Here is a 26,153-nt window from a genome sequence, read left to right as displayed (position 1 = left end):
CCCAGATTTTAGTTTTCTTTATAATGTTTTGTGAACTGTTTATCTAATTCGATGTTGAATGTTTCTTTGGTATCTTTCGCCTCTCTTTCAAAGCTACAAATTACACAAAAATATTGGTTAATCGCAGGTGTTCTGTTAGTGTTAACAGTTCTTCCACACAAGTGACATCATCTGTAGGAGAAATAATGTGTTTACAAATGTAACACAAGTGTTTTCGGATCAGCTTACTAATCCGAAACACTTGATAACAACCCTTTTTTTTAAATTCACGAGAGGGGGGTCGTTGTTGATCAGTTTTAAGTCCTCTATGTTGTGTTTTGTGAACTGTTTATCTTTGGTCCTTTTTATATAACAATTAGTTGTGCGTTTAAAAAAATGTCTTTTTAATCTTTAAATATGATAAAAGTTTGACATCTTATTCCTTTTTCTAAACTGTAAATATGATCTCTTAACTAGAACAGGGCTGTGCATCAGGGTGTAAAGTATTTATCTACGTCGTTACTGGTTTAGTTTAAGTACGTAAATGTTGCGAAAATAAACTGACTACGCCATGGCTAAAATGAAAAAGACAAACAGACAAACAATAGTACACATGACACAACATAGAAAACTAAAGAATAAACAACACGAACCCCACCAAAAACTAGGGGTGATCTCAGGTGCTCCGGAAGGGTAAGCAGATCCTGTTCCACATGTGGCACCCGTCATGATGCTTATGTAATCACAAATCCGGTAACTAGTCTAATTCGGTAGGTCACATTCATGAAAGGGAAGGGGATTGTAGTTACGACGTACGGAATTTATCCGATATCATTTGTGGAACGGTTATTGTATAACGGTCAACCAACTTGTGATGGCGTCCGTAAAATTTACCAAGTGATGATTGCAACTTCACCATTTGGAACTCTTGGTTTAAAAGCTTCCTTGTGAGCAGCAATCCTATATCAAGGAAATCATGATAGGAAATAAAAGCCCGGGAATATCGTATCAATAGGGAGATTTATATTCCGTATGAAGAAACTATAAATTGAATGTTGATCAATAAACTCAAAATTTAAATTCCTAATTTGTATTTCAATATTGCCAGGGAACATTGCAAGATTTTTAAGTTGTACAATAATTGCGTAATATGAGTTGGAAGTGACATAATCAAGTTTGAAATAAACTCTTTACTGACAAAATTTATAAATGCTATTATGCTACAATATATATATATAAAAAAATCATCTATATCTATAACAAAATGCTTCTCTCTTGAATGAGAACAGACTTTAGGCTAAATGGTTCATGATTTAATTCAAGGTGAAAATTAATGAAATGATATTGCCCTATACATATCAAAAGAGCTGTAATAGTTGGTTATCTGTGCCGGTCATGTGGTCTTTTGTTTTTTGTTTAAATGTTACATCATATCTTCCATGTCTTCCAATGGGTGTCTAATATCGACAGGCATTATTCCATATTGATCCTGAAGTGCTTGTCTGACAGCGGGTGTCAGAAAAGCCGGCATTACTGGACCTAATCTTATATTCTTGATGCCAAGACTCAATAAACTTAAAAGAACCGCCACTGCTTTCTGTTCAAACCATGACAATGATAAAGAGAGAGGCAAACTGTTAATGTCAGTATTGAGTGCCGACGCCAGTGCCTGTGCAACCATTATTGCACCATAACTGTCATTACACTGTCCAAGGTCAAGAAGTCGGGGAATTCCAGTATTTCCAAGAGTTCCATAGTCTTTATCGTTGATTCTATATTTAGCGCAACCCATAGTAAGTATAAGAGTTTGTGGGGGCAATGAGTGTGCCAACGTTTTGAAATAGTTACGTTTGTGCTCCGAACCGTCACATCCACCAATGACAAATATTCTCGTCAAATCTCCATCGGCTACTGCTTGAAGAACCTAAAATATTACCAGAGTCTATATCATCTATTAGTTGACAAGTGACCATATACTAACTAATATGAATTTGTAACTTCTTATATGTTGTTCATTTCATTCTTATTACAGACTAGAATAGAGTAGGCTGTATGCAGAGAGATATATAAATAACAAACAAATCGGACACAAGTTATCACAACTTGCAGTATATTCTTTTTCAATTCTTTGCATGTGAAAAAAATAAATAAAAAAATACCGAACACAAAGGAAAGTTCAAAATGGAAAGTCCCGAATCAAAGCTCAAACACATCAAACAAATGGAAAACAACTTTTATATGCCTGACGTGGTACAACAGGACAACTGTAGAAGCTTAACTTCTTTTATATTTACACATGCAGATTAACAAAAAAACAGAATTACACAAACTACATTTACTATTTTTCCATTTTGTCTCTAGATTAATATCTTCCTTCGATTGAGTTATAAAATAACAAAACATATTTATCGATACAAATCGTGGTAGACGGACAATTTTGACGAAGTCGGCTCAAAAAGAAATCCTACAGACGTTTAAGCAAAACTGATTGAAGAGAAAGAGTGGTACAAGTAAATAAGTTTAAATTAAAGACTTCAATGAACAAATTAACTAAAGCCTAACATAGTCATGTGTATTAGAGATTACTGTACAATCACGTGAATTTAGGATTTAAAAAATATGAAACACGATGAAATGATAATCGTCTGTAATAGAAGTCAAAAGCATGATATAAGAAATGTTGTAATTCAAAACATAATTTAAGGATTAAGAATGATATGTTTAAGGAAGAAGTAACAAAACAAATATGCATGCCGAGAGTCTAAATAACAGAACTCACTTTATCTGCATTTTCTAAGATCACCTCTCTCCCAAAGCCGACAGTAAATGTGTTTTTATCAAACTTCTGAATTGTTTTCTCGTCGAATCCTGGAAGTGATTTGGCATGCTGGAAATGAAGAAGTATACTGTTTTTTTTTATTATATTTCATTATAGAGTTCCTCCTTCAGAATCTCATGCCACTTTTACACTGGTAAAATAGATTATTCGCACATCTTTGTTGAAACAAAATAATGTGGGTCTATGATATAAAATAACTGTGTTTAAATTTTTTTATTTGTATTCAAAGAAATTATTTGTTCCAAAATGTATTTCATTGTGGACCTCTTCCTCTTAAAGACTCACTTACACTGTCTAAATTTATCATTGGCAAATTGTTGAAAAATGGATGTGAGCTTTAGATATTTATTTATTTCATATGTGTTTAATTTCTTTCATTGTTATTTAACAGAAATATTTTTTGCGAAAAACAAACTATAAAAAACCTTACATGTCTGTATTATGTATCCAAAGGCTAGTTTATACCAAGCCCTTGAATGCTTCTGCAGAGTTGAGCCCGGTTTTTAAAAAGGTAGCCTTGGTAAAAAATTGACTTATTTGTTTACAATATTTTCTTCATGGACGTGTGACGCATTCAATGGATGATCAAGTTATTTAGATATATTATAAATGGTTTCTACTCCATCAATCACCAAAATGACCATAACTACAGAACTGGCATGCTGTAAATATTACTTTAAAAATTCATTATTAATGAAATCGTTCAGTTTGTAAACCATGGTGTCGTATTAAAACTCCTTCACACAAAATCAGCCTTAAGCTTGTTCTTTTGAAGTTCTGCTGGACTGAGTTGCTTCCTACATTTCATGTCATTATCTCTTAAACGTTAGGTTAGGTTCAAGTTCAGGTCACGAGATATCTGATGCAAGTTATTTTACAAAACGTGTCGTCTTCAAAATTGCAGTTTGTACTGATTGATTAAGTGGAAAGCTGGGGTAAAATCAACTCTACACCACACATTTACTCTTGCATGAAATACACGTCATTTTCACGTGGATTTTACAAATGAGCTCGTTTGATGTGAAATTCGCATTGAAATTAAATAAACGTGAATGTGTTGCGAGTGAAATTTGTCTGTGTGGAGCAAATTGTTACTACATTGACCCCTTCTCTACTCCTTTTATTTTATTTTAGCGTGCACTGATGAGTCATTTAAAGACGAAACGCGCGTCAATTACAAAACTAGATTTGTGATGTCAGAGTGTACTATTTCACCAAATTCGCGTTGACCTCAGCGTCCAAATGACGTCAACATCAAACAGAACATGCAAACCAGATGCATTTTTTTGTATTTTCTTTAATGTGAATGTTATTTTGCCTTTAAGAAATCATCAAAAATGTGAGTAATTTAATCATTCTTTGCCAAATATAAATAAAATAACGCAATTGTGAAATTTTCATTGTCTGTAACGTTGTTCTTCAGTTACTCTTTTGGTGAACTCTTTTAATGATATTAGAACTATAAATGCACTACAGTAAGATACGGCAAAATATATCAAGTATCTTGCAAAATCTCAATATCTTGCACACTCTTGAGAACACTAAGTCTTATACACAATACTCGCGACAGTAACTAAAGTATATTTATTCGTTTTAAGCTTACTTTTATCAACTGTGACATGTCCTCTTTATTTTCCAGATTGATATGTTTAACTCCATGGATTCCTGTCTCGTTCAAAGTATACAGTCTATCTCTGTAAGACTTCAAAGGCTCGATAACACAGTTAGTTGTTATGACAACTGGTCCTGGAAAAGTTCCAAATTCAATCTTCTGGTTCTGCCATGCACTACCAAACTGACCAACCAGGCTCTACAGAAAAAGTTTAAAGTCGACGTAATTTAGTGTTTATACAAGTTTACTTCAATTGTAAATTTGCATAAACAAAACTCCAATGACAAAACTTCTAATAATTTAACATGTATCTTCAAATAGTCTTGGATGTATATTCTTACTCTAGAAAATTTATCTATTGTATCATTCCGCATTGGTAAAGGTCGTCAGTGACATTTTTGTTATAGAACAAAATTAAATGCCGACGGGAAGGAATCAAACACGTTAGCTCACGATAGTCAATAAACCACCACAAAAAAAATAGACTGAGCAAAATGGCTCCCACCAAAACGTGGATAACTGCAAGTGTAGGATAAGAAGGCAGTTCCAGCTCTACTCGTTAAACCTGTCATGCTACATATACTGTATTAGGTAAAATAGTTTTCTCAGATCAAATAAGTGTCATTTTTTACATTTCTCAGTACCTTGAACTCTCTCAATATAGGATAGCTGTGTGCTGGTAACATCTCTCCGTGAGTGTACACATTTATTCCTTCTTTTTCAGCCTGCTTCAGTATTGCATATAGATCCATCAGGTCATGTCCTGAAACCAGTATACACTACAATAGATGTAAACGTTATTTCTTGTATGCACATTTAGATGCATTCATGTATATAACTTCGGCTCATAAATACAGTATAATATCTTATATAACGAACCTAGGGATGTCTGAATTGCACAAAGCAATACCTTCCTACTGTCGGACAATCATGTCACCCTTGATGTGTTATATGACTCAATAACTCAAAATATGCATTATCTACATCTTATTGAATTACCGTAGGAAGACATGGATGTAAATTAACAAAGTTTAATTGTTACTCGTCAAGGCAGCTTAGGCTGAAAGTATTCAACTTTCCCTTACTGCTTTAATTCTAGAAGTAATAGTGAGCCAGCCCATTGGGCAAGGTGAGCTGAAAAGAAGGTAAATCCAGAAATTATCTACAGCCGTGCGAAAATGCTATGCTCACTTGCTCCAATTTCTATCTTATCGGGAAGGGGAAAATAAAGGGAGTACCTTTCCAGCGACTGGTGCTCTATTAACTTCAGAGGGAGATGGTACACCAAGCTGCTTCCGGTGACCTTTATCTAAAAGCTCCATCACTCGGAGATTTATTTCCCCTACTTTCAGAGCTAGTTTGAGATTCGTAGTCAGATCATGACGTTCTTCTTCCGTTCCACTTGTCAAAAAGTCCAATACCTGAATAGTAAAAATCATCAGACATCAGCTTTTTTAAAGAAAAAACTGAGTCAATTTTCTTTTAAAACTTTTCAATTTATCGCGTTTTTTTCGTTGTTACTATATATACAAAATTACAAATGTACATGTATATTAATTTGAAGTTGTAACGTATGGTTTTGTTGCAGAAAATCCCTCAATAAAACCAGAGATATGTGTTTATATGTCTCTGATAAAACATAGTTAATAATTCAAAAATATAAAAATTCTTTTTTTCCCTCTTTTTTATTCATTAGTCGTATATTTTATACTTCAGTATTAAAGTGAGCTTCACATTCGCTTAAAATATTCAGGTGTCGCTGTTTCCGTAAATGCCGAATCGAGAAAAACTTTGTAATGTGAAATTCGCTTACCAAAAATGATCGACAAACAAATAAATGCAAGGATTAAAAAGATTTGTTATTACATATTATAGGATTATATTAAGCATATGTTCTGTCTTAATCGGCCTATATACCTCGTATAAGGAAGTGGCAACCTCGGGATCTTCTTCTCCAAGCGCATTAGCATGACATGCGTATGCAGATAATCCTTTAATTCCATAAATGGTCATGTAACGTACACCATTTACGTCTGGTCCATAAATACTCTGGTTTTCTAATACACCAACTTTCAGACCTACATTTACAAAGTAAACAAAGTTGTAAAGATAAGTCGGAAAAATAAATTCATTCATGATCACCACCCATCTTTATGGAGATTATTTGTATCAAGTTTCAAAAATAAAGTCAACCCAGATTAGTTATATAGTATTTGTTAATGAAGGCAAAATTGTTCTACTTTAATGTTAGATTTTTTTTAAAAATAAGTACTGTTTATATCAACTAAGACACGCGTTTCGCCTACATTAGATTTTTATAAAGAAAATTTCGAAGTCATTTGTCATAGACATTCATTTGTCATAGACATAAAAAGCTAAAGCCCGCCTTCAGGTAAGGGATTTTCTTGTTGTGTTGAAGGCCCATTCGTAACCTTCGGCTGATGTCTGCTCTTTGGTCGGGTTGTTGTCTCTTTTACACATTCCCCATTTCTATTCTTCATTTCATAGAAGGAAAATAATACATAGAAGTCAACCGTCTACCGATTGGCCACACACAGATTGACAGCATATATTTAAAGAGTTTAAGTTACATTTAAGAAGTGCGTTGATCTTCGTCAACTTGGTCAACTGGTGAATAAATGATGACTGTTCTATTTCTAGCCGTAAATACGTGCATATTTATTCTTGAAGATGGCATTTTAATATCACACAAATAAAACTTCATTGTATTATTATTTGTGTTTAATTAGAACATTTTGTTAAAGCTACCGAGTGTCTCATGTGATACATGTGTACCAACTCACGGAGTCGATTTTTTTTTTAAATGCACGGCGCGCATCTTAAATTGCAATAGGCCTCAGGTGGGATATCACCCTTCGATTATTGGGCTAACGACTCAGCCAGCCAACCACTATTTGTTCTTATTTCTAATCGTAGTAACCGAAAAAAAAATCTGTGGGGCAGAATTGATAATACAACTGAGGTGACCGAGGTGGGATTACAGCTTGAGACCTCACTTAATGAGAGCCGTGGTTTGGTGGTTAGTGCATCGGACTACTATCACAAAGGTTCCTGGTTCGATTTCCGTTCAGGATGAACATTTCAGGAACTCAATTTTCGGCTCTCCCTTGACACCATTTGCGAGTATGGTCTTAAGGAAACGATGGTAGTGCTTCGGAAGGGGACGATAAATGTCTGACCCGTGTTAAGAGAGAGCCATGTTTCTTGCACGTTAAAGACACCCTTGTAGATTTCGAAAAAGAGTAGGCTAATGCCGCTACAAGGCAGTACTCGCACCCACAAAGTGGAAAGGGATTAATATAAGTTACAAAACTTGTTTCCCAATCCACTATAAATAAATATGTTTAAACTCAGACCTCACTTACTCGAGGTAAGCATGTCACAACAAAGATCACAGGGTGATTCGTTTCTTTTTTTATACTCAAGTCTTTTCTTTATTACGATGTAACACATCCTTTATTTTAATAAGTGAACACGCCTCAGTTTTACATATTTTTCTATAACAAATTAAGTTTCGTAGTGGTATCGAACCAACATCAATTTCAAACCCCGAAAAAAAACTTAGTTAAAAACTTAGTTCCTATTATATCGTTGACGAGACTTAGTATCAGTATTTAGTTTGCCTTTACAGCTAATTTCCTGATGCATGTAAAGCGAGACTTTGGTTAGCTTACTTGCTTTGAATATTGTACAATTGTAATTGGGACAACATGCAATCAAATTTGATTATAATATATAAAGGTTAAAATATGTCTATACAAATTGTTTGAAGATGTCAATGTTAATTACAAAGCTTGAATTAACTTTTATACAAACAGAGCAAGCAAGCATACCAAAGTTTAAGTTTACAAGCATTAGGAAATTAGCTGTAATACAGTTATTTGCCTTCGTCTTCTAAATATTTCAGATCATAAGATTCTGGAACCCAGCTAGCAGGACCATGCTTGAGTTTTTCGTCAAGTGGTTGTGGTGTTTTTTCTTCCATAACTTTCTTGATGGCATCGCGATGGCTGATTGCAGTTTTGATATATTCCGGAAATCGATCCTGATCAAAGTTCACATTTGTCAATGTGCTGCAAAGTAAAAGCAAATTTCATTCCCAATCAGACAATAAAGTAATGTAGTATATAAATATTAATAATGTTTATCCCCACTGCTTTACCGACAAAATATTGCTATTCTTATCCTTATTTTCGGCACTTAAAAATAAAGAATGCAAAAGTCAGGGCAGACAGACAATGCATTGCATATGACTGTTCAAATGTTCTGAATACCCACCTTAATGCAGACACCCATATAAAGACTTTGAAATACTATATATGATATATCGTTCTTTAGACAGTGACTCTTAACCGCCATGATTATCATTTCCAAAAGATTGCGTGGATTTGCGTGGTGCTTTGATTGATATCAATTACAACAAACCAAATATATATGCCCTGTCGTAACCTTACGCTTTGCAGAACTTATGAGACACGTTTTAAAATATGCTTTATACGGGCGTTAATTCTAAATTAGTTATATTCACTTTTGCCTTTATATAGCAGAGATAGATATATACAGACATAGGAGAATTTGTGTCGGTAATGAGGGTCGGGGTGGTAAGTCTTCGTTTTTGCATTCTATAATGTTAGGCTATTTTGTTTGACAATTATTTTCTAATCTTTATACTTTATTACCCAATAATTGATCTAATTTTTTTTTATCCATTTTCTCTATATTTTTTTAATTTGGCCTATCATTTCAAGTATAATACTATTCTGTAAATCCTCATTTATAACTTATGTTTTATAACAGAATCGGGCTTGAGAAAAAGGAATTTTAATTATTCATAAATGTTCAAATTGTATTTAACCAGAATTTTTAGCCTCTTTTTTTCCATGCCCTATGTATACCTTCTTTAAGAATATTAATTGTACCTAAACATAGCTTGCTGTATAAATAGGTCACATTCTTTAGACATAGTGATGCCTGATTTAATAGCTCTATTGGCATACATAGATAACCCCTGCACAGCATACATGAGTAGATCTTGTAGTGCGGATACCTGTGACGTCTTACCACATACTCCTACGGTGACACAGCCTTTCCGGCTTTTGGTCTGCTCGCACTGGAAACAAAACATGTCTGAAATAATAGTACAAAAACTGTACTAGTAATTAAGGAGAAACGATTGTTCAACATATATCCGGGTAGTGTGACCGTGTTAAGAAAATGTGGTTTTATAACATTATATGTACTTCTTTATTTTTATTTTTTCTCAAGTTTCGTTGAAATGTACGACAGTGAATATTGATGCACTTATCAAACATCATACCTATAAGCGATAAATGTGTTGGCTATTAAAGGCTTATTGATTTGTTTGAATATTTTAAACATGGGAGAACTTCTTTATAATCTCTCTTATTGACTGATACATGAAAATAGGGTTTAAAAGGGAGATTTTGAGAATATATGTTTGAGTGCTACAATCTAATATACATAGATATTAGAAGCTGTGACTTATGACAGGTACAAACAAATGCAGCGGGGTTAAATGTTTTAATAGGTACCAACCTTCACCCTTACCTGAAACAATTGTGTAACATCACAACATAGAAAGACACTATAATGTATGGCTGTGTAATGGGCCCCAAAAATGACTTGTTTAGTAAAAATCCATTCAAACAGGAAAATAAACGGTCTTATATATATAAAATACGAGAAACACTTATGAACCATAATATGCTTGCATGTATGTTTTGATTAAACACGTGTCATGTGAGAAATTTCAGTCATTGACATCACTTGGTGTCTGTCCTATAACTTTTTTTTAATCGTCTCTGAAATCAAAATCTGTTTTCTAAAATCCAAAATATACTTTTACCAAAAAGATGTTTAAATGGAGCTTCAATGGAGATCTAGACCATCTGATTTCTATTTAATATGATACTAGTTATTGGGACCTGTTCCATCGAATTATCTGCAGTTATATTTAGCGAAAACGTCAACTACACAAAAATAGATATGTCGTGGTATCTTTCATGGTTAGTGAAACTAGAGGCTCTAAAGAGCCTGTGTCGCTCACCTTGGTATATATGTGAATATTAAACAAAAGAAGCAGATAGATTCATGACAAATTGTGTTTTGGTGATGGTGATGTGTTTGTACATCTAACTTTACTGATCATTCTTGCTGCTTACAATTAGCTCTATCTATAATGAACTTGGCCCAGTAGTTTCAGTGGAAAATGTTAGTAAAAATTTACAAATTTTATGAAAATTGTTAAAAATTGACTATAAAGGACAATAACTCCTTAGGGGGTCAATTGACCATTTCAGTCATGTTGACTTATTTGTAAATCTTACTTTTCTGAACATTATTGCTGTTTACAGGTTATCTCTATCTATAATAGTATTCAAGATAATAACCAAAAACAGCAAAATTTCCTTAAAATTACCAATTCAGGGGAAGCAACCCAACAACAGGTTGTCCGATTCATCTGAAAATTTAAGGGCAGATAGATCTTGACCTGATAAACAATTTAACCCCAGTCAGATTTGCTCTAAATGCTTTGGATTTTGAGTTATAAGCCAAAAACTGCATTTTACCCCTATGTTCTATTTTTAGCCGTGGCGACCATCTTGGTTGGATGGCCGGGTCACCGGACACATTTTTTAAACTAAATACCCCAAAATGATTGTGGCCAAGTTTGGATTAATTTGGCCTAGTAGTTTCAGAGGAGAAGATTTTTTGTAAAAGATTACTTAGATTAACGAAAAATGGTTAAAAATTGACTATAAAGGGCAATAACTCCTAAAGGAGTCATCTGACCATTTCGGTCATGTTGACTTATTTGTAAATCTTACTTTACTAAACATTATTGCTGTTTACAGTTTATCTCTATCTATAATAATATTCAAGATAATAAACCAAAACAGTAAAATTTCCATAAAATTACCAATTCAGGGGCAGCAACCCAACAACAGGTTGTCCGATTCATCTGAAATTTAAGGGCAGATAGATCTTGACCTGATAAACAAATTTACCCCTGTTAGATTTGCTCTAAATGGTTTGTTTTTTTAGTTATACGCCAAAAACTGCATTTTACCCCTATGTTCTATTTTTAGCCATGGCGGCCATCTTGGTTGGTTGACCGGGTCACCGGACACATTGATTAAACTAAATACCCCAATGATGATTGTGGCCAAGTTTGGATTAATTTGGCCCAGTAGTTTCAGAGGAGAAGATTTTTGTAAAAGATTACTAAGATTTACGAAAAATGGTTAAAAATTGACTATAAAGGGCAATAACTCCTAAAGGGGTCAACTGACCATTTCGGTCATGTTGACTTATTTGTAAATCTTACTTTGCTGAACATTATTGCAGTTTTTCTCTATCTATAATAATATTCAAGATAATAAACCAAAACAGTAAAATTTCCATAAAATTACCAATTCAGGGGCAGCAACCCAACAACAGGTTGTCCGATTCATCTGAAAATTTCAGGGCAGATAGATCTTGACCTGATGAATAATTTAACGTGTGCCAGATTTGCTCTAAATGCTTTGGTTTTAAAGTTATAAGCCAAAAACAGCATTTTACCCCTATGTTCTATTTTTAGCCATGGCGGCCATCTTGGTTGGTTGAACGGGTCACCGGATACATTTTTTAAACTAGATACCCCAATGATGATTGTGGCCAAGTTTGGTTAAATTTGGCCCAGCAGTTTCAGAGGAGAAGATTTTTGTAAAAGTTAACGCCGGACGACGGACGACGGACGCCAAGTGAGCTAAAAAGAGCTCTGCTTCTTGTATTTTTGAAATTACGAAATCTTCAACAATTTGTTTTTAGTGACTCACTGAAATACTCGAAATGAAAATTTATTGTCAAGTCATGGTTCAGAATTTTGCATAGTGCAAATTCATGACTGAAGCTAGGCACGTATACACTTATTAGTATTTATAAGAACAAGATCGATAAAGCCCTCAATATTCACTGTATTAGATAATCTTACGAGGAAATTTCAATTTCTGAAAATTAACTTATATTAGAAGGCAGCCCAACATGCAGCTTGACTCTGGTATATTTATTTTAATAGGTTTATTATATCGTCCTATGCTGCATATATATTACTCAAGTACTTTATGCATGGAAAGGATAATTTCAGTAAAAAAATGAACTTTTATCAGTAGCCCAACATGCAGCTTGACTCTGGTATATTAATCTCAAGCAATGATATTAATTGACGTCTTATATCACCCTATGCTGTATATATTTAACTGAGGTATTTTATGGGAAGGGCTTGGTAAGATGAATAGGTAATCTGATTTAACAGTTCTACATTTAATTTAATGGTATTTTGATTGATCTACCCGGATGAATATTTGATCAAATGCATTCAACCAGAATACAGTTCGCATTTAAATTGTAATTTACGTTCTATCATCCCGACTTTAACATGCTGTAACAGTTTGTTTATCACTTGGTGCAATAATTTGAATATATATTAAATACACTTCACAAACTTGATGTGCATTAAACTTTTAAAAGATAGAGGGACACTAGGGTATTGAATTTGATTTTATAAATCTTGTTTTTGTTTCATCAGTTTTTATTTTTTACAGATTTATTTATTTTCTCTCAATTTCCACATTTGCCACATTTGCCATTATACTACCTCGCCTCTTTCCTACATTTTCTACAACAAAATTTAAACAGGTTGTCGATTGACTACTATAGAATAGAATAGAATATTTTTATTTCCCAAATTACACGTCCCATATAACAATATATTTTGAGAGTAGAATTACCAACTAACGGAATCCAATATGAGTATAAGAACATGAAATTCTAGTGACCAAAACCAGGCCACACAAAAACTTTGACTCCAAATAAGACGGGTTTTTTTTCTATTTCATTTTTCCTTTACCCAAGGTATATTTATCAAACAAACGACTCATCAAACTGGCGAGCTTTATTACCTTAAGGGGTTCCTTACCTTTATGTTGCGTCAAGTTGAAATTTTTTTTTTAACAAAAATGTGCATTTCTTAACTTCACTTTTTATATATATACATAACTTTATTGCAAAAAGGTCAATCCCTGACGGGTTAAAATGCAAACATAATATACACAACAAACATACATTGTGTTGTTAGAATGCCTAGGATATGCAAATTTGCCAATGTTTTTAATAGTGTATGTTATGTAGAAAGTAATTTTAAGAATTTGAGTATTGATATATGCTTGTATAATATACATGTATTTTTGTGTTTTACAGTCTCTCATAAATCATTTTAGAGTGACTCTTTTATGAGTTGATCTGTTAATATTATATTGTGTTGTATACTCAAATATTTTAAAGAAGTGAGACTCTAATAAAGTATTTGTTTGTTTGTACAAATCATGAAAAAAATCCTAAACAAGTTAAATTAATATTAGTATCCTTTGATTGGATTTGATAAATATTCTTATTCTTATATATAAGTTTATATATTTGTATATCATAATGAATCCTCAAGAATGGATCAGAATATCGATAGCTCCTTCTCGTAGCTATGCAACAAACTGGGACAATTCAAGTTTTAAATAAAAGCTAATTATTTATTTATGCATCTCATATTCAACATTTAGTACCTACCCGGTTTGACAAAGTCTGAGGTGGCAGCCGTAGCAGTTCCAAGCTTTCGAACATTATGACCATAGTTCTTTGATAATTTGGTTTCAGTGATATTCCATGCAGAAGAGCAGTATGCGCTGTTTATCCATTTGTTCAATCCAGATAGAAAACTTCGTCTTAACATGATACTCATTTTATTATATTATCATAAATTGGATATATGGTACATATACACTAGTACTACGAGTAGTCATAAAAACATTCACCTCAAAACATTGTTTACACTGATAAAAAATGTATTTTTACTTGACCTTGTTCGTCATGCGTAGAACATTCAGTCATTGTAGAATTATCTCAATAAGATATCGTTGGGGATGAATTAACATAATGATGTTTACTATCGTTATAAACAAAAATAGAGAAAATCATAAATAAAAATAGTTATCAAGAAAAGGAATAAATCTGCATTTTTGCAGTATAGGATTTACTTGACTTTATAGACATGTTGCAATTGCTAGCTAAAACATATTATTAAAACTATGAATCTTCGTGTCAGAGATTAAACATGAAGTTTTAAACAATCAATATTTGTTCAAATAACATATATATTTCTGTACGTGACCTAAGTCAGGCTTATAAAATTATTTTTAAATGAAATATTTTGTTTATGAATAATAAAAAAATTATGATTCATTTAAGAATGTATTGACTGATGAGTCTTTTGTAGACGAAACACGCCGTCATGCGCAAATATAGAATTTCAATCCGATGATTAAAATAAAACTGAGAATGGAAATTGAGAATGTGTCAAAGAGACAACAACCCGACCAAAGAACAGACAACAGCCGAAGGCCACCAATTGGTCATCAATGCGACGAGAACTTGACTCCCGCACCCGGAGGCGTGCTTCAGCTGGCCCCTAAACAAAAATGTATATTATACTAGTTCAGTGATAATGGATGTCATACTAAACTCCGAAATATAGACAAGAAACTGAAATAAAAAAAATGTATACAAGACTTCAAAAGGCCAGAGGCTCCTGACTTGGGACAGGCGCAAAACTGCGACGGGGTTATCATGCTTATATGAGATCTCAACCATCCCGGCCCTATACCTCTAGCCAATGTAGAAAAACAAACACACATTAATACGCACCGTAAAACTCAGTTAAAAAAAATCCGAGTCCGATGTCAGAATAGGTAACAAAAGAAACTAAACAAAATGACTATGCACACCACATCTTCCTATATCTATGATACATAATTTAACATAGGACTACTAGCAGTTACTGACATGCCAGCTACAGACCTCAATTAAACTGACTGAAATATTAAAGTCTTCATCATATGAATCAGTATCAAGTACAATCCCTCCCGTTAGGGGTTTGGTAATATACCATCATTAAATATATGAGAAGAACATAACCCGCGTATCATGCAAGTGATAATTTGATACATAATTTAACATAGGACTACTAGCAGTTACTGACATGCCAGCTACAGACCTCAAATAAACTGACTGAAATATTAAAGTCTTCATCATATGAATCAGTATCAAGTACAATCCCTCCCGTTAGGGGTTTGGTAATATACCATCATTAAATATATGAGAAGAACATAACCCGCGTATCATGCAAGTGATAATTTGATACATAATTTAACATAGGACTACTAGCAGTTACTGACATGCCAGCTACAGACCTCAAATAAACTGACTGAAATATTAAAGTCTTCATCATATGAATCAGTATCAAGTACAATCCCTCCCGTTAGGGGTTTGGTAATATACCATCATTAAATATATGAGAAGAACATAACCCGCGTATCATGCAAGTGAATTCATTCATTTCTTCACATTGAATAAAATACAAAAAAATACATATATTAAGCGAAATTTAACTAAAACGTATTACTTGATATATAAAATGCTCATATTCTCTCTCTTTTATTAAGGGTCACTTTTAAGAAAAATTATAAAACTATCTAAAAATAAGTAATTGGGTTTTATTACAAACGAGACAACAACCAACCAGAGTTCAAATGAGATGGATATAAGCAAGCATAGATCACAGAACATCAATCAAACAGAGAAGAGAAAAAACCATACCGTCTTGTCGGATATAAAGGCCCAAACATTAAAAAATTAGTAACAATCCGAACGGAAAACTAACGGTCTTATCTATAACAAAACAAGTAATGACCTGTTGGTCAGTGGTTGTTGTTTGTTGATATGGTTCATAAGTCAGTGTTTCCCGTTTCTCGTGTTTTTTTTGTATGATTTAGATATTTGGTTTTCCTGTTTAAATGGTTTTACACTAGTCATTTTTGGGTCCTTTATATCTTGCTGTTCGGTATGAGCCGAGGCTCAGTGTTGAAGGCCGCATTTTGACCTGTAATGGTTTACTTTTACAAATTGTGACATGGAAGGAAAGCTGTCTCATTGCCACTCATACCGCATATTATTTTAGCAATGTATAAAAAATAAAAATGACAGAAAGAAACCAACAACGACAACTAAAAAGCTCCTGACTCTGGACAGGCACATGAAGAATTTGGCGGGTTAAACTTGTTTGTGAGAACTCAACCATAACCTAACAGGGACAGCGCAACATAAGAATTATAAAAATCAGATACAATTGGTTTAACTCAAAAGATCCGTACGAGGCACAAAACCAACTTACAAAATGCATTAGACATAAACACAGTGTAGATACTATTCTGTACGCTATCCGGAACACAGGCGCTTGGGTCTATGATACAGATTTTTTTTTTTTTTTTTTTTTTTGTTGATTAAAATATTCAATTTTCTATATTTATAATGCATATCTATCACTTCTGTGTATATCTCACCTAGTTTCGAGTGATTTAAACGACTTATTGAAAATACCAAATTTTACTATCCATACTAAGAAACTTATGGATAGTAAAATTTGTACGACTTATTGAAAATACCAAATTTTACTATCCATACTAAGAAACTTATGGATAGTAAAATTTGGTATTTTCAATAAGTCGTTTAAATCACTCGAAACTAGGTGAGATATACACAGAAGTGATAGATATGCATTATAAATATAGAAAATTGAATATTTTAATCAACAAAAAAAAAAAAAAAAAAAATCTGTATCATAGACCCAAGCGCCTGTTATCCGGAAGTCGCGATTTTCGAAGCGAGGATTTCAAACTGGCTAACAGATAGTCTCGATAACCCAGACGCATATTTAAATATAGCGTCTGGGGTGATTAACCGGACTGGTCAGATATTTATAGGGGGCGTAACAAATAATTAAATATAGAACATATCTATAAATAGCACTTCCGGTATCCCCATTCTATTTAAAAACAATTAATACAAACAGTTAAACAGTGTAACGTTACATGTATAAAAGTTATGTCAGAGGCGGATTTAGGGGGGGGGCCCAGGCCCCCCCCTTTTTGGGAAAAAAATTGGTTGCTTATATAGGGAATCACTGAAGCGTGACTGGAGCGGGCCCCCTCTTAGGTCAGTCAGTGGGCCCCCACTTATGAAAATTTCTGGATCCGCAACTGTATGTGATTATTAAAACTGACATTTTGTAGTTGACCCTATTTTGGCCTACTTGCAGATGGGCAAATTAAAAGAACGATCGAAAACTGTAATTAATAGCGGTGGTAATTTTTTCCTGAATTTTGTGACATGTAAAAAAAAGTTTAAGAATTAAGACAGAATTTTTTTTCGAGGGAAACATTTGGTTGATTATATAAAGAAACAATGTAGCATGACTGTAGAGTGCCCTCATTATAACAAGGTCTGGATCAGCCACTGTTTGTGTATAGGGCGTATCACATTCCGCTATGCGCTAAGAAAGCCCAGGCGGGTCCGTTATACATAAAGCCATACAATATACCCTAATTTTCTGGTGAGTTATAGTTTCTCCGACATGTATCCGGAACGGCCTATTATCTAGGACCTCATCTTTATATTTATTGTCATTTTTCAGTCCTGAACATTTAATACCAATATTTACCACAAGACGATAACCAAGCAACCCAAAATCAATCTTTTTGTAAATTATAACACACCACGTTTAATATTCTCGTATCTTCATACTATAAAATGCTCGATAAAATGTCATTTTTCTATATTTTTGTATTATAGCATACATTCTCTATTCTATGAAATATTTTCAACTTGACCGTTATAAGCAACCAACAGTCGGTATATTGATCTATATTGTATCCACATTAGTCTGTATTCTTTATTTTCCCCCTTTTTCTTAGTTTTGTCTCGTTATTCTTATTTCTGTAAATCCGTTATAATTTATGCTTTCCTTTTTATATAATCTTTCAGATATCTGACGCACTTACCTAACTCGAAAAGCACACATCAAGTTACGTTTATGGAAAGGAAAACAACTCATACAAATACTAAGATTTCAATGTAGAAAATCCTCCATAACTTATTACTGGCAGATCAGTGAGATCATACAATGAGCCAACTTTTTATTTACAAAATTAACTGATCTTAAAATTGCAAACGACAGAATAGTCTGAATGTTTCACAATAATCTATATCGCCTAATCCTTTTGGGAAGAAAACATTTAGGGATCAATCTGCACACAATACCACTTTGTCAGTCTCCGTGTCCATGAAGAAATACATAAGTTAACCAGTCATTCATGAAACCCAATTTAATACTCTTTGAATACATGTTTGAATCAATCACATGGAAAAGATGGAATGGGATTTGTCCCATACTGCATAACTTGTAAAAAAAAATAACTGAAAAGTGTATTCTCCTGGCCTACTACAAACTATTATGCTGAGTTCACACGTAGTACGAATTTGATTCCAATATCCATCATGTATTAAAGGGCAGCTTCACAAAAATTCTCCTGTACATGTGAAACTTTATATAAAATAAGTAGATTGGTATGATTGCTGATTAGGCAACAACCTTGCAAAGTTCAAATGACATGGATGTTCGCAAATATAATCACAGCTAGGCCTTCAATATTAAGAAAACTCCATACCATATAAATAACTGAGAAGGGCCAGACATGTAAATGAGATACAATTCAAACGTGAAAACTGTTAAATTTCTTATATGATTTTTGATTTGTTTAATTTCTCTGACATATCTGACAACAATGTGATTCTTGATTTTTGTTTCATTTACTTAATGAATGTCTGCACTGAAAATCTAAATTAGTCAATTTGACCAATTTAATTAGTCATTTTGACTGTCCTCTAGGTGACAATGCACTTTAATCATTTTGACTATGCTCTTAGTCATTTGACTAGATGGTTAGTCAAATTTGACTGGGTAGGGTGGTCATTATGACTATGTTAGGAAGTCAAAATGACCATATGTTATACTCGTTATGACGAATTGGATTGTTCAATTGACTATGCACATTTGTCAGTTTGACAATTGAATGCAGTCCATATGACTAATTGAAATAGTCGGAAGTGATCATGTTGGTTAGTCAACATGATTACTGTGAATATTCACGACTGTTAGATTGTTATTTTAATTTGTGTTGTGTTTTTGTTCTACCATTTAATTTGTGTGCGTTTCATTCCGTTTCGTTCTTGTATGGTTCAATCATTTCTTCTGTTATTCTACTTTTTGTTGTTTCTCTTCCATGGGATTGACAAATACAACTGAAATATAATATCATTAAAAATACCAATTTGGCAAAGCAGCAATACTCACAATGACAAATTCAATAGTATAGGACCAGAAAGTGCTCAATGTTCAAAACCTTCCTATATCTTAAGTGTCCATGTGTAACCATTACTTAGTGATACATATTAAAGTCTAAAAATCAAATAAAGAAAATAAATTTATTGTATTAAAACTCATTGTTCATTTGAAGTGTTTATTTCAGATATTTTGTCGGTATCAACTCTGCATGTGTCAGTGTGGTGTTCTCTATGGTCAAAAATCTCTTAGCTGTGTTCATACAAATAGTAATGTCTTCATTTGCTGAAAAATATAATTATATAATTTTAGAAGGTAAAATATAACAATAACCAAGTATATCAGTCATGTTAAAAGTTTAAAGAAAAAAAACAAATTTTAAAATCTTTGATCTAGTGATTTAATCACTCATCTTATACCATTAATTTGTAATGTACGCCCCGGGATCTTGACAGCCACCCATCTTATACCACAACATTTTAATGTAAGCACCAGGATCCTGACAGCCACCCATCGTATACCACAACCTTGTAATGTAAGCACCGGGATCTTGCCAGCCACCCATCTTATACCACAACATTGTAATGTAAGCACCGGGATCTTGTCAGCCACCCATCTTATACCACAACATTGTGATATAAGCACCAGGATCTTGACAGCCACCCATCTTACAACACAACATTGAAATATAAGCACCAGGATCTTGACAACCACCCATCTTACAACACAACATTGTAATATAAGCACCAGGATCTTGACAGCCACCCATCTTACAACACACCATTGTAATATAAGCACCAGGGTCTTGACAGCCACCCTGAGTTTTTAATTTATTGTTGCTAATATCGATTGCAGTGTTTATTTTTAACAGTTTTCGCTCAGGTATATAAAAGATATATCGTTAAATACTCTTTTCAATCGACAATACGTTGTATGAATTGTATGTGTATCAAAATTGATATCCCGTATACATATCCCCCCTTTTTTCAACATGTGCCGATATTACTTTCATTTATACTCTTTTTTCTTAAATTCAATTTTTGTAAGTTAGAATTAAAACAAATATACATCATACTTACTTAAAACAGTTGGTATATTTGACAAAATAACAGTTTCCGTGCCTTCTGGTTTGTTTACATCTACACAATCTATGGAACAAAGGGAACGCGATAGAGTGCGCGTGAAAACCGATACTCTACACCACGTGGTGCTGGTGACCACTAACATAGTCAATTGACCATGCAGGTAGTCATAATGACTTGATGGGTAGTCATATATGCTTTTGACTACCTTTCGGCTGATATTTGACTAACTGAATAGTCATCGTGACTAATTTAGATTTTCAGTGTGTGTACCTTTTTTTCGCTTTATGGTTGCTGTCAGAATAATGTTTATACTGTGATTTTAATGATTTCTGGCAGCTTCAGTAATTCAAAAACAAATCTTTGAATCTTTTTTTCTTATAAAATTGGAGCTGTTTATGATACAATGAAAATTCAAGTATTATAGATTTTTTTTTAATTCTTCACATTTTACACATAATATCTGTGTCCAAAAATCTTCATTGGTTTGTCTACAAAAGAAAGTAAATGTTAAAATCATATTATTTTTTGGTCACCAGCATAGCATATATGAAAAACAAAATGTTCGGAAAAAACATCATATATAAATATAGATTTTAAAATGTCTTGGTGCAAGCTGAATCCCGCTACGGCATGCAAGATTATCTCGCTGTGTTGATGACACAACCCATTGGTGGCATTGGGTTGTTTCCTGTTCTTTTGACGGGTTGATGTCTCTTTGACACATTCCCTGTTTGTATTCTCTATCAAAATCATGCATGAACTTTTATCATTATTGAAGGCCATACCGTTGCCTATAAGTGCTCACATCCACTTTGTTTGAATTTGGGGTGGATAACTGTTTCATTGGTATTCATACCACATCTTCTTGTTTGTATAATGTTGACCTTTTGGTACTTTTATTCTCAATTTTTTTTTTAAGTCAACAGTATGTCCTCTTAATTATGTCGATATCTACTTTTGGTAATGTATATCACTGGGATCAGTCACCGGTTGTTGCCTCATTGAGACCTCCTTTCATTGATGCTGGATCTATTGTTTTGCATAAAATCGAATTTTCAGTGTTTTCCTCATGCCATGGTTTTATTGTAAGGTTTAGAAAGCCAATTGGTATATATTCATCGACAACATTGCATTTATTCTTTTATGATTTTTTTTTTTAGTGTGGAAACAATGCCTTTCAAAAGTGCAAAAAAAGTATTGTCCAGTTGACCAGTCAAGACTTTTTTTGCTAACAGTATATTTAAATTACTTTTTATAACAACGTGTCCCACTTCTTCTATGTTTGTATAAGCTAAGTGCATTTGTTTTAAAAAAAAATCGAGCACAAATCATTTTCACCGTTTGGTGTATGTTCAAATTGGCATCTTCTAGATATACTTTGTTTGGTTTTCTTCTGCTAATGGTTTTGGATTGCGTTCCCTCTTTTAAATGTGTACAACATTGCGCATCATTCCTCCCCCCTTTTTTTTTTACACCTATCAAAATGCGAACTCCATTATACAATGCAGGCTCCGTGTTGAAGGCCGTACTTTAACCTATAATGGTTTAATTTTTAAATTGTTATTTGGATGGAGAGTTGTCTCATTGGCACTCACACCACATCTTCCTATATCTAGATACAACAAACTTATTCTGGATGAAGTTCATATTTCATAGCACTTTTCAATAAAGTATTTATAAAGCTAAAGTTACCACAAATCAACCACAAAATGTATTTATAGCGTACACACGACTGTTCGAGTGGTCCCAGTCAATACAAAAATTGGCATTTATATATATATTATTAACTTGCTTGCATAGCACGGACATGCATGAAAGAATATAACTACTCAGTGTTTCAGGTTGTATCAAAATTTATGTAACAGTTTGTGTTGTTATATCATGATTATATCTTACCAAAGTTTGATGTGCTGTTATTTTCCTTTGCGGTCATGGAAGCCATGCTGTCTGGTGTTTTCCACGACTTGAATGTCGTCACAGAAAAATATAAATAGCTTTAAACAACAATCGGTACACTCGGGCTTTTCAATAGTATTATCGTAATATAATTTCTTCCGAAGTCAATAACCAACTTCTTGGTTATTCGTCTTGGACATTATCGTTAAATACAAGCTAAAAAATCCGATACTATTCCGAATGTCATAAATTACCATTTTTATATCACTTGTCATCCAGACGCTCTTCTTTGAAAAATAAAGCGGATGGATGATCGAGACTAGCTAACAGAACGGTTTTGTTTTGGTGCTTTTTCTCATCATTTGTTTACTCCTATATCTATAAAGGGGTTTGCACATCTTAAATGTATGTATAACATCATAAATATGAGTAACTGTAACAAAAATATGTAGTAGAATATAAAATATACGTGTGCATCACACCAACTTCATAGCAAAAAGTGAAATCGATTGACAATTTTGCTCTCGTAGTACAAAGCAAATAATCTTTTATTGCAAATATTTGCATCAGTTTACAGTTAAATATATCCTGTTTCAATATTCCTACCGTATTTAAGTAGAATGTTCGTATTTCAAATAAAAAATATGCTTTCCTTGAGGATCCCAAAATAAATTACTGTACGATCAGTCTAAAACTGACTGTATTCTAGTAGCGATTTCAGATTTTTTGTCTGTATGACCAGTCGTGATTTTGAAGATAAAAACCAACAACTAATGGAAGTTTTTAACGACCTTGACTGAAAAACAACGGCAATTTGAAGGTATATACGTGTCTATGTGATATTATGATTGTGTTCATGGAACTATAAAGTGTAATTTCTTTCATCAGACAATATAAAATACATTTCTGATGATTTTTGTAGACGGCAAAATAATTATATTTTTGTTCCGTCAGTGTTACTTAAAATCAAATGCCTAAAAGGCAATACATGATTCGCTTGTGGACCTTGTATCAGTGTGTCGTTGCAGTTATCTTTTTAACTATTACATTTTTAAAGACTATTTACACCGGCTGCCGTTGAAAAATTGGTGATAACATACATCAAGCCTGTCTCTTTTAAAATGACAAAAAATAGATAGAGAAAGCTTTTTGTTTAAAAACTTTAGATATTGAGGAAAGAATTAACGAAATTATACCCCTCCACTTCTATAGTCCATGTTTTGGAAAAAAATAAACCACCAAAAAAACTAAATTATAGGTGCACAGGGGCATCATTCAATAACGAATATGAGGAAGTTTTATTAATATATGGTAATTTTTTGAAAGTTGCGTATAGTAAACGGGTACCACCCAATAAGGTAGTGGAAGAGTCCTTGTCATGGAAATAGAAAACCGATGAATTTTCGAAAAATCAAAATAAGAGGTGCATAATTGAATTAAATGATAAGGAATCTGAAAAAGATTCATTAAGTTATGACAAGTGTCTGAAGGAAGTTGTGGATATAAAATAGGTACGCCCAATGTAAGGTTATGACAAAGTCCGTATTTTAGATATAGAAACATCAAAAATATTTTTACCAAAAATTCGAAATAGAAGGGGGTACGTCTAAACACCGCTCAGGACCTCCTGAGTGCACTCAGGACATACAAAGTGCACTCAGGACCCTTTATAATCATCGCATTTGCACACAGGATGGATGTATATACTCGTTATATGCTGCTTATATAAGAATTCAATTTTGGTAGAATTTGAAATCAAACTTAAATAGATATGTTAATTTTCTTTAAATAATGAGGGCACGTGTCACTGATTACACAACTACTGAGCCGTGAATTATCCAATCAACAAAGTCAATAGGATTATCTTTATTGATGTTTATGAATTGTGTTGTTTGTACAATGTTGTGTTTAAAATAGTTGAGATTGTTTAATGTAGTTAAATTTAAATTATGCACTGTGAAAATAATGAATTGTATGTTTATGGAGAAAAAATAAATTCGATGTTCTTTTTCAGTCTATTTTTCATTTTGACGGCTACTTTTTGCGATTAACTGTTAGCTTAAAAGTAAATAATATATTCTTTTTTTTCACTATGGAACAATACAATTAAAAAGTCTATAATTGTAGTATATCTAGAGATATGAAAATACGAACGAATTATTCATCTTGATTTTTGAATTAAGAATATAACTAACACTTTTCAGTATTGAAAAAAAAAATATATAAAATTTGAAAATCTATACAAAGAAAATATTTACGATATAGTTTTATCTATAAAGTTAATATACCTGTCTCAATCTCTGGAAACACTCCTCGTAGTTGAAACGGGGTTTTGATCCCCAAGGACGCCACATTTTGCAATAAATTTTATCTATATTTTTGAACGTTTTCAAATGAGATAAATTGAATGAAAATTTCCCAACTTTATGTAGATTTCTCATATTTCTCAACTGGCTTCAATTATTACAAACAAAACGAAAGGTTTATTTAACATTTTTTCAAAAACAATATATCTTCTTTGTTCTATATTTTTCAAAAGACATCTTGGATTTGTTTGTTTGCCAAGCTTATATGTATGAGGTTAGACCCATCACTAATCACTTCTAATTATTAAAGATCAAACGACCTAATCAACATGATAATTGGTATTTAATATAATCATCGGTCATGCCTGACATATTTTATAAAAACGGCGTGTGCCGATGAAAACTCAAATAACTTCTTAAATATAAAATAGATTTTATCGAAACCAAAACTATAGGATGAAGAATTAAATTATCTATCGAAAGCATACCTTCACCACCCACTAAAACATATATTTCATGTCCTGAGTGCACTTTGTATGTCCTGAGTGCACTCAGGATGTCCTGAGCGGTGTTTAGACGTACCGAATAGAAGGTCCATAATACATTACTTGATTAAAAATGGAGCAATTTTAGAAAAGTATAACAATTGGTTTTGGAGGTCACGGTTGGAAATACCTGATGGGTGCCCCCATATAATGCAATGTTCAAGTCTGTATCTTATTTAAAGAAACCCCATAAAAGATTTTTAATAAAATTCGAAATACATTCCTTTTTGTATATATAAACGGGCCGTTAATTTTCTCGTTTGAATTGTTTTACATTGTCATTTCGGGGCCTTTTATAGCTGACTTTGTGGTATTTGCTTTGCTCATTGTTGAGGGCCATACGGTGCTCTATATTTGTTAATGTCTGCGTCATTTTGATCTCTTGTGGACGGTTGTCTCATAGGCAATCATACCGCATCTTCTTTTTTATACTATCAGAATCCGAGAAAAAAATAATTAATAGTTACACCAATGACGGATTCGAGAAAATTGGGATCTGGCGGTTTGAAACTCTTTTTCAACTTTCAATGCATTTGTATGGGAACATATATTTGGAATCCTCTTTTCTCCTGGATTGGACCCCT

At 33.1% G+C, this 26,153-nt stretch overlaps 1 protein-coding gene and 1 long non-coding RNA gene across 2 annotated transcripts; both read right to left on the bottom strand.

Annotated features, from left to right (window-relative positions):
• Positions 1-1,182: 1,182 nt before the first annotated feature.
• Positions 1,183-14,363, bottom strand: LOC134680693 (hydroxylamine reductase-like). The gene is made up of 9 exons (XM_063539853.1): positions 14,073-14,363; positions 9,371-9,578; positions 8,337-8,524; positions 6,348-6,508; positions 5,669-5,851; positions 5,075-5,209; positions 4,422-4,628; positions 2,759-2,866; positions 1,183-1,903 (listed from the first exon to the last, which is right to left on the bottom strand). The coding sequence occupies exons 1-9, from the start codon at positions 14,242-14,244 to the stop codon at positions 1,403-1,405; spliced, it is 1,863 nt and encodes a 620-aa protein (XP_063395923.1). The 5' UTR covers positions 14,245-14,363; the 3' UTR covers positions 1,183-1,402.
• Positions 14,364-19,866: 5,503 nt separating this feature from the next.
• Positions 19,867-21,069, bottom strand: LOC134681718 (uncharacterized). The gene is made up of 2 exons (XR_010100674.1): positions 20,817-21,069; positions 19,867-20,022 (listed from the first exon to the last, which is right to left on the bottom strand). It is a non-coding gene; the product is annotated as an uncharacterized LOC134681718 (long non-coding RNA).
• Between the last annotated feature and the right edge of the window lie 5,084 nt (positions 21,070-26,153).

This window comes from Mytilus trossulus, chromosome 8, assembly GCF_036588685.1.
Source record: "Mytilus trossulus isolate FHL-02 chromosome 8, PNRI_Mtr1.1.1.hap1, whole genome shotgun sequence".
NCBI classification, from domain to species: Eukaryota; Metazoa; Mollusca; class Bivalvia; order Mytilida; family Mytilidae; genus Mytilus; species Mytilus trossulus.
This window is presented reverse-complemented; position numbering and strand designations above follow the sequence as displayed.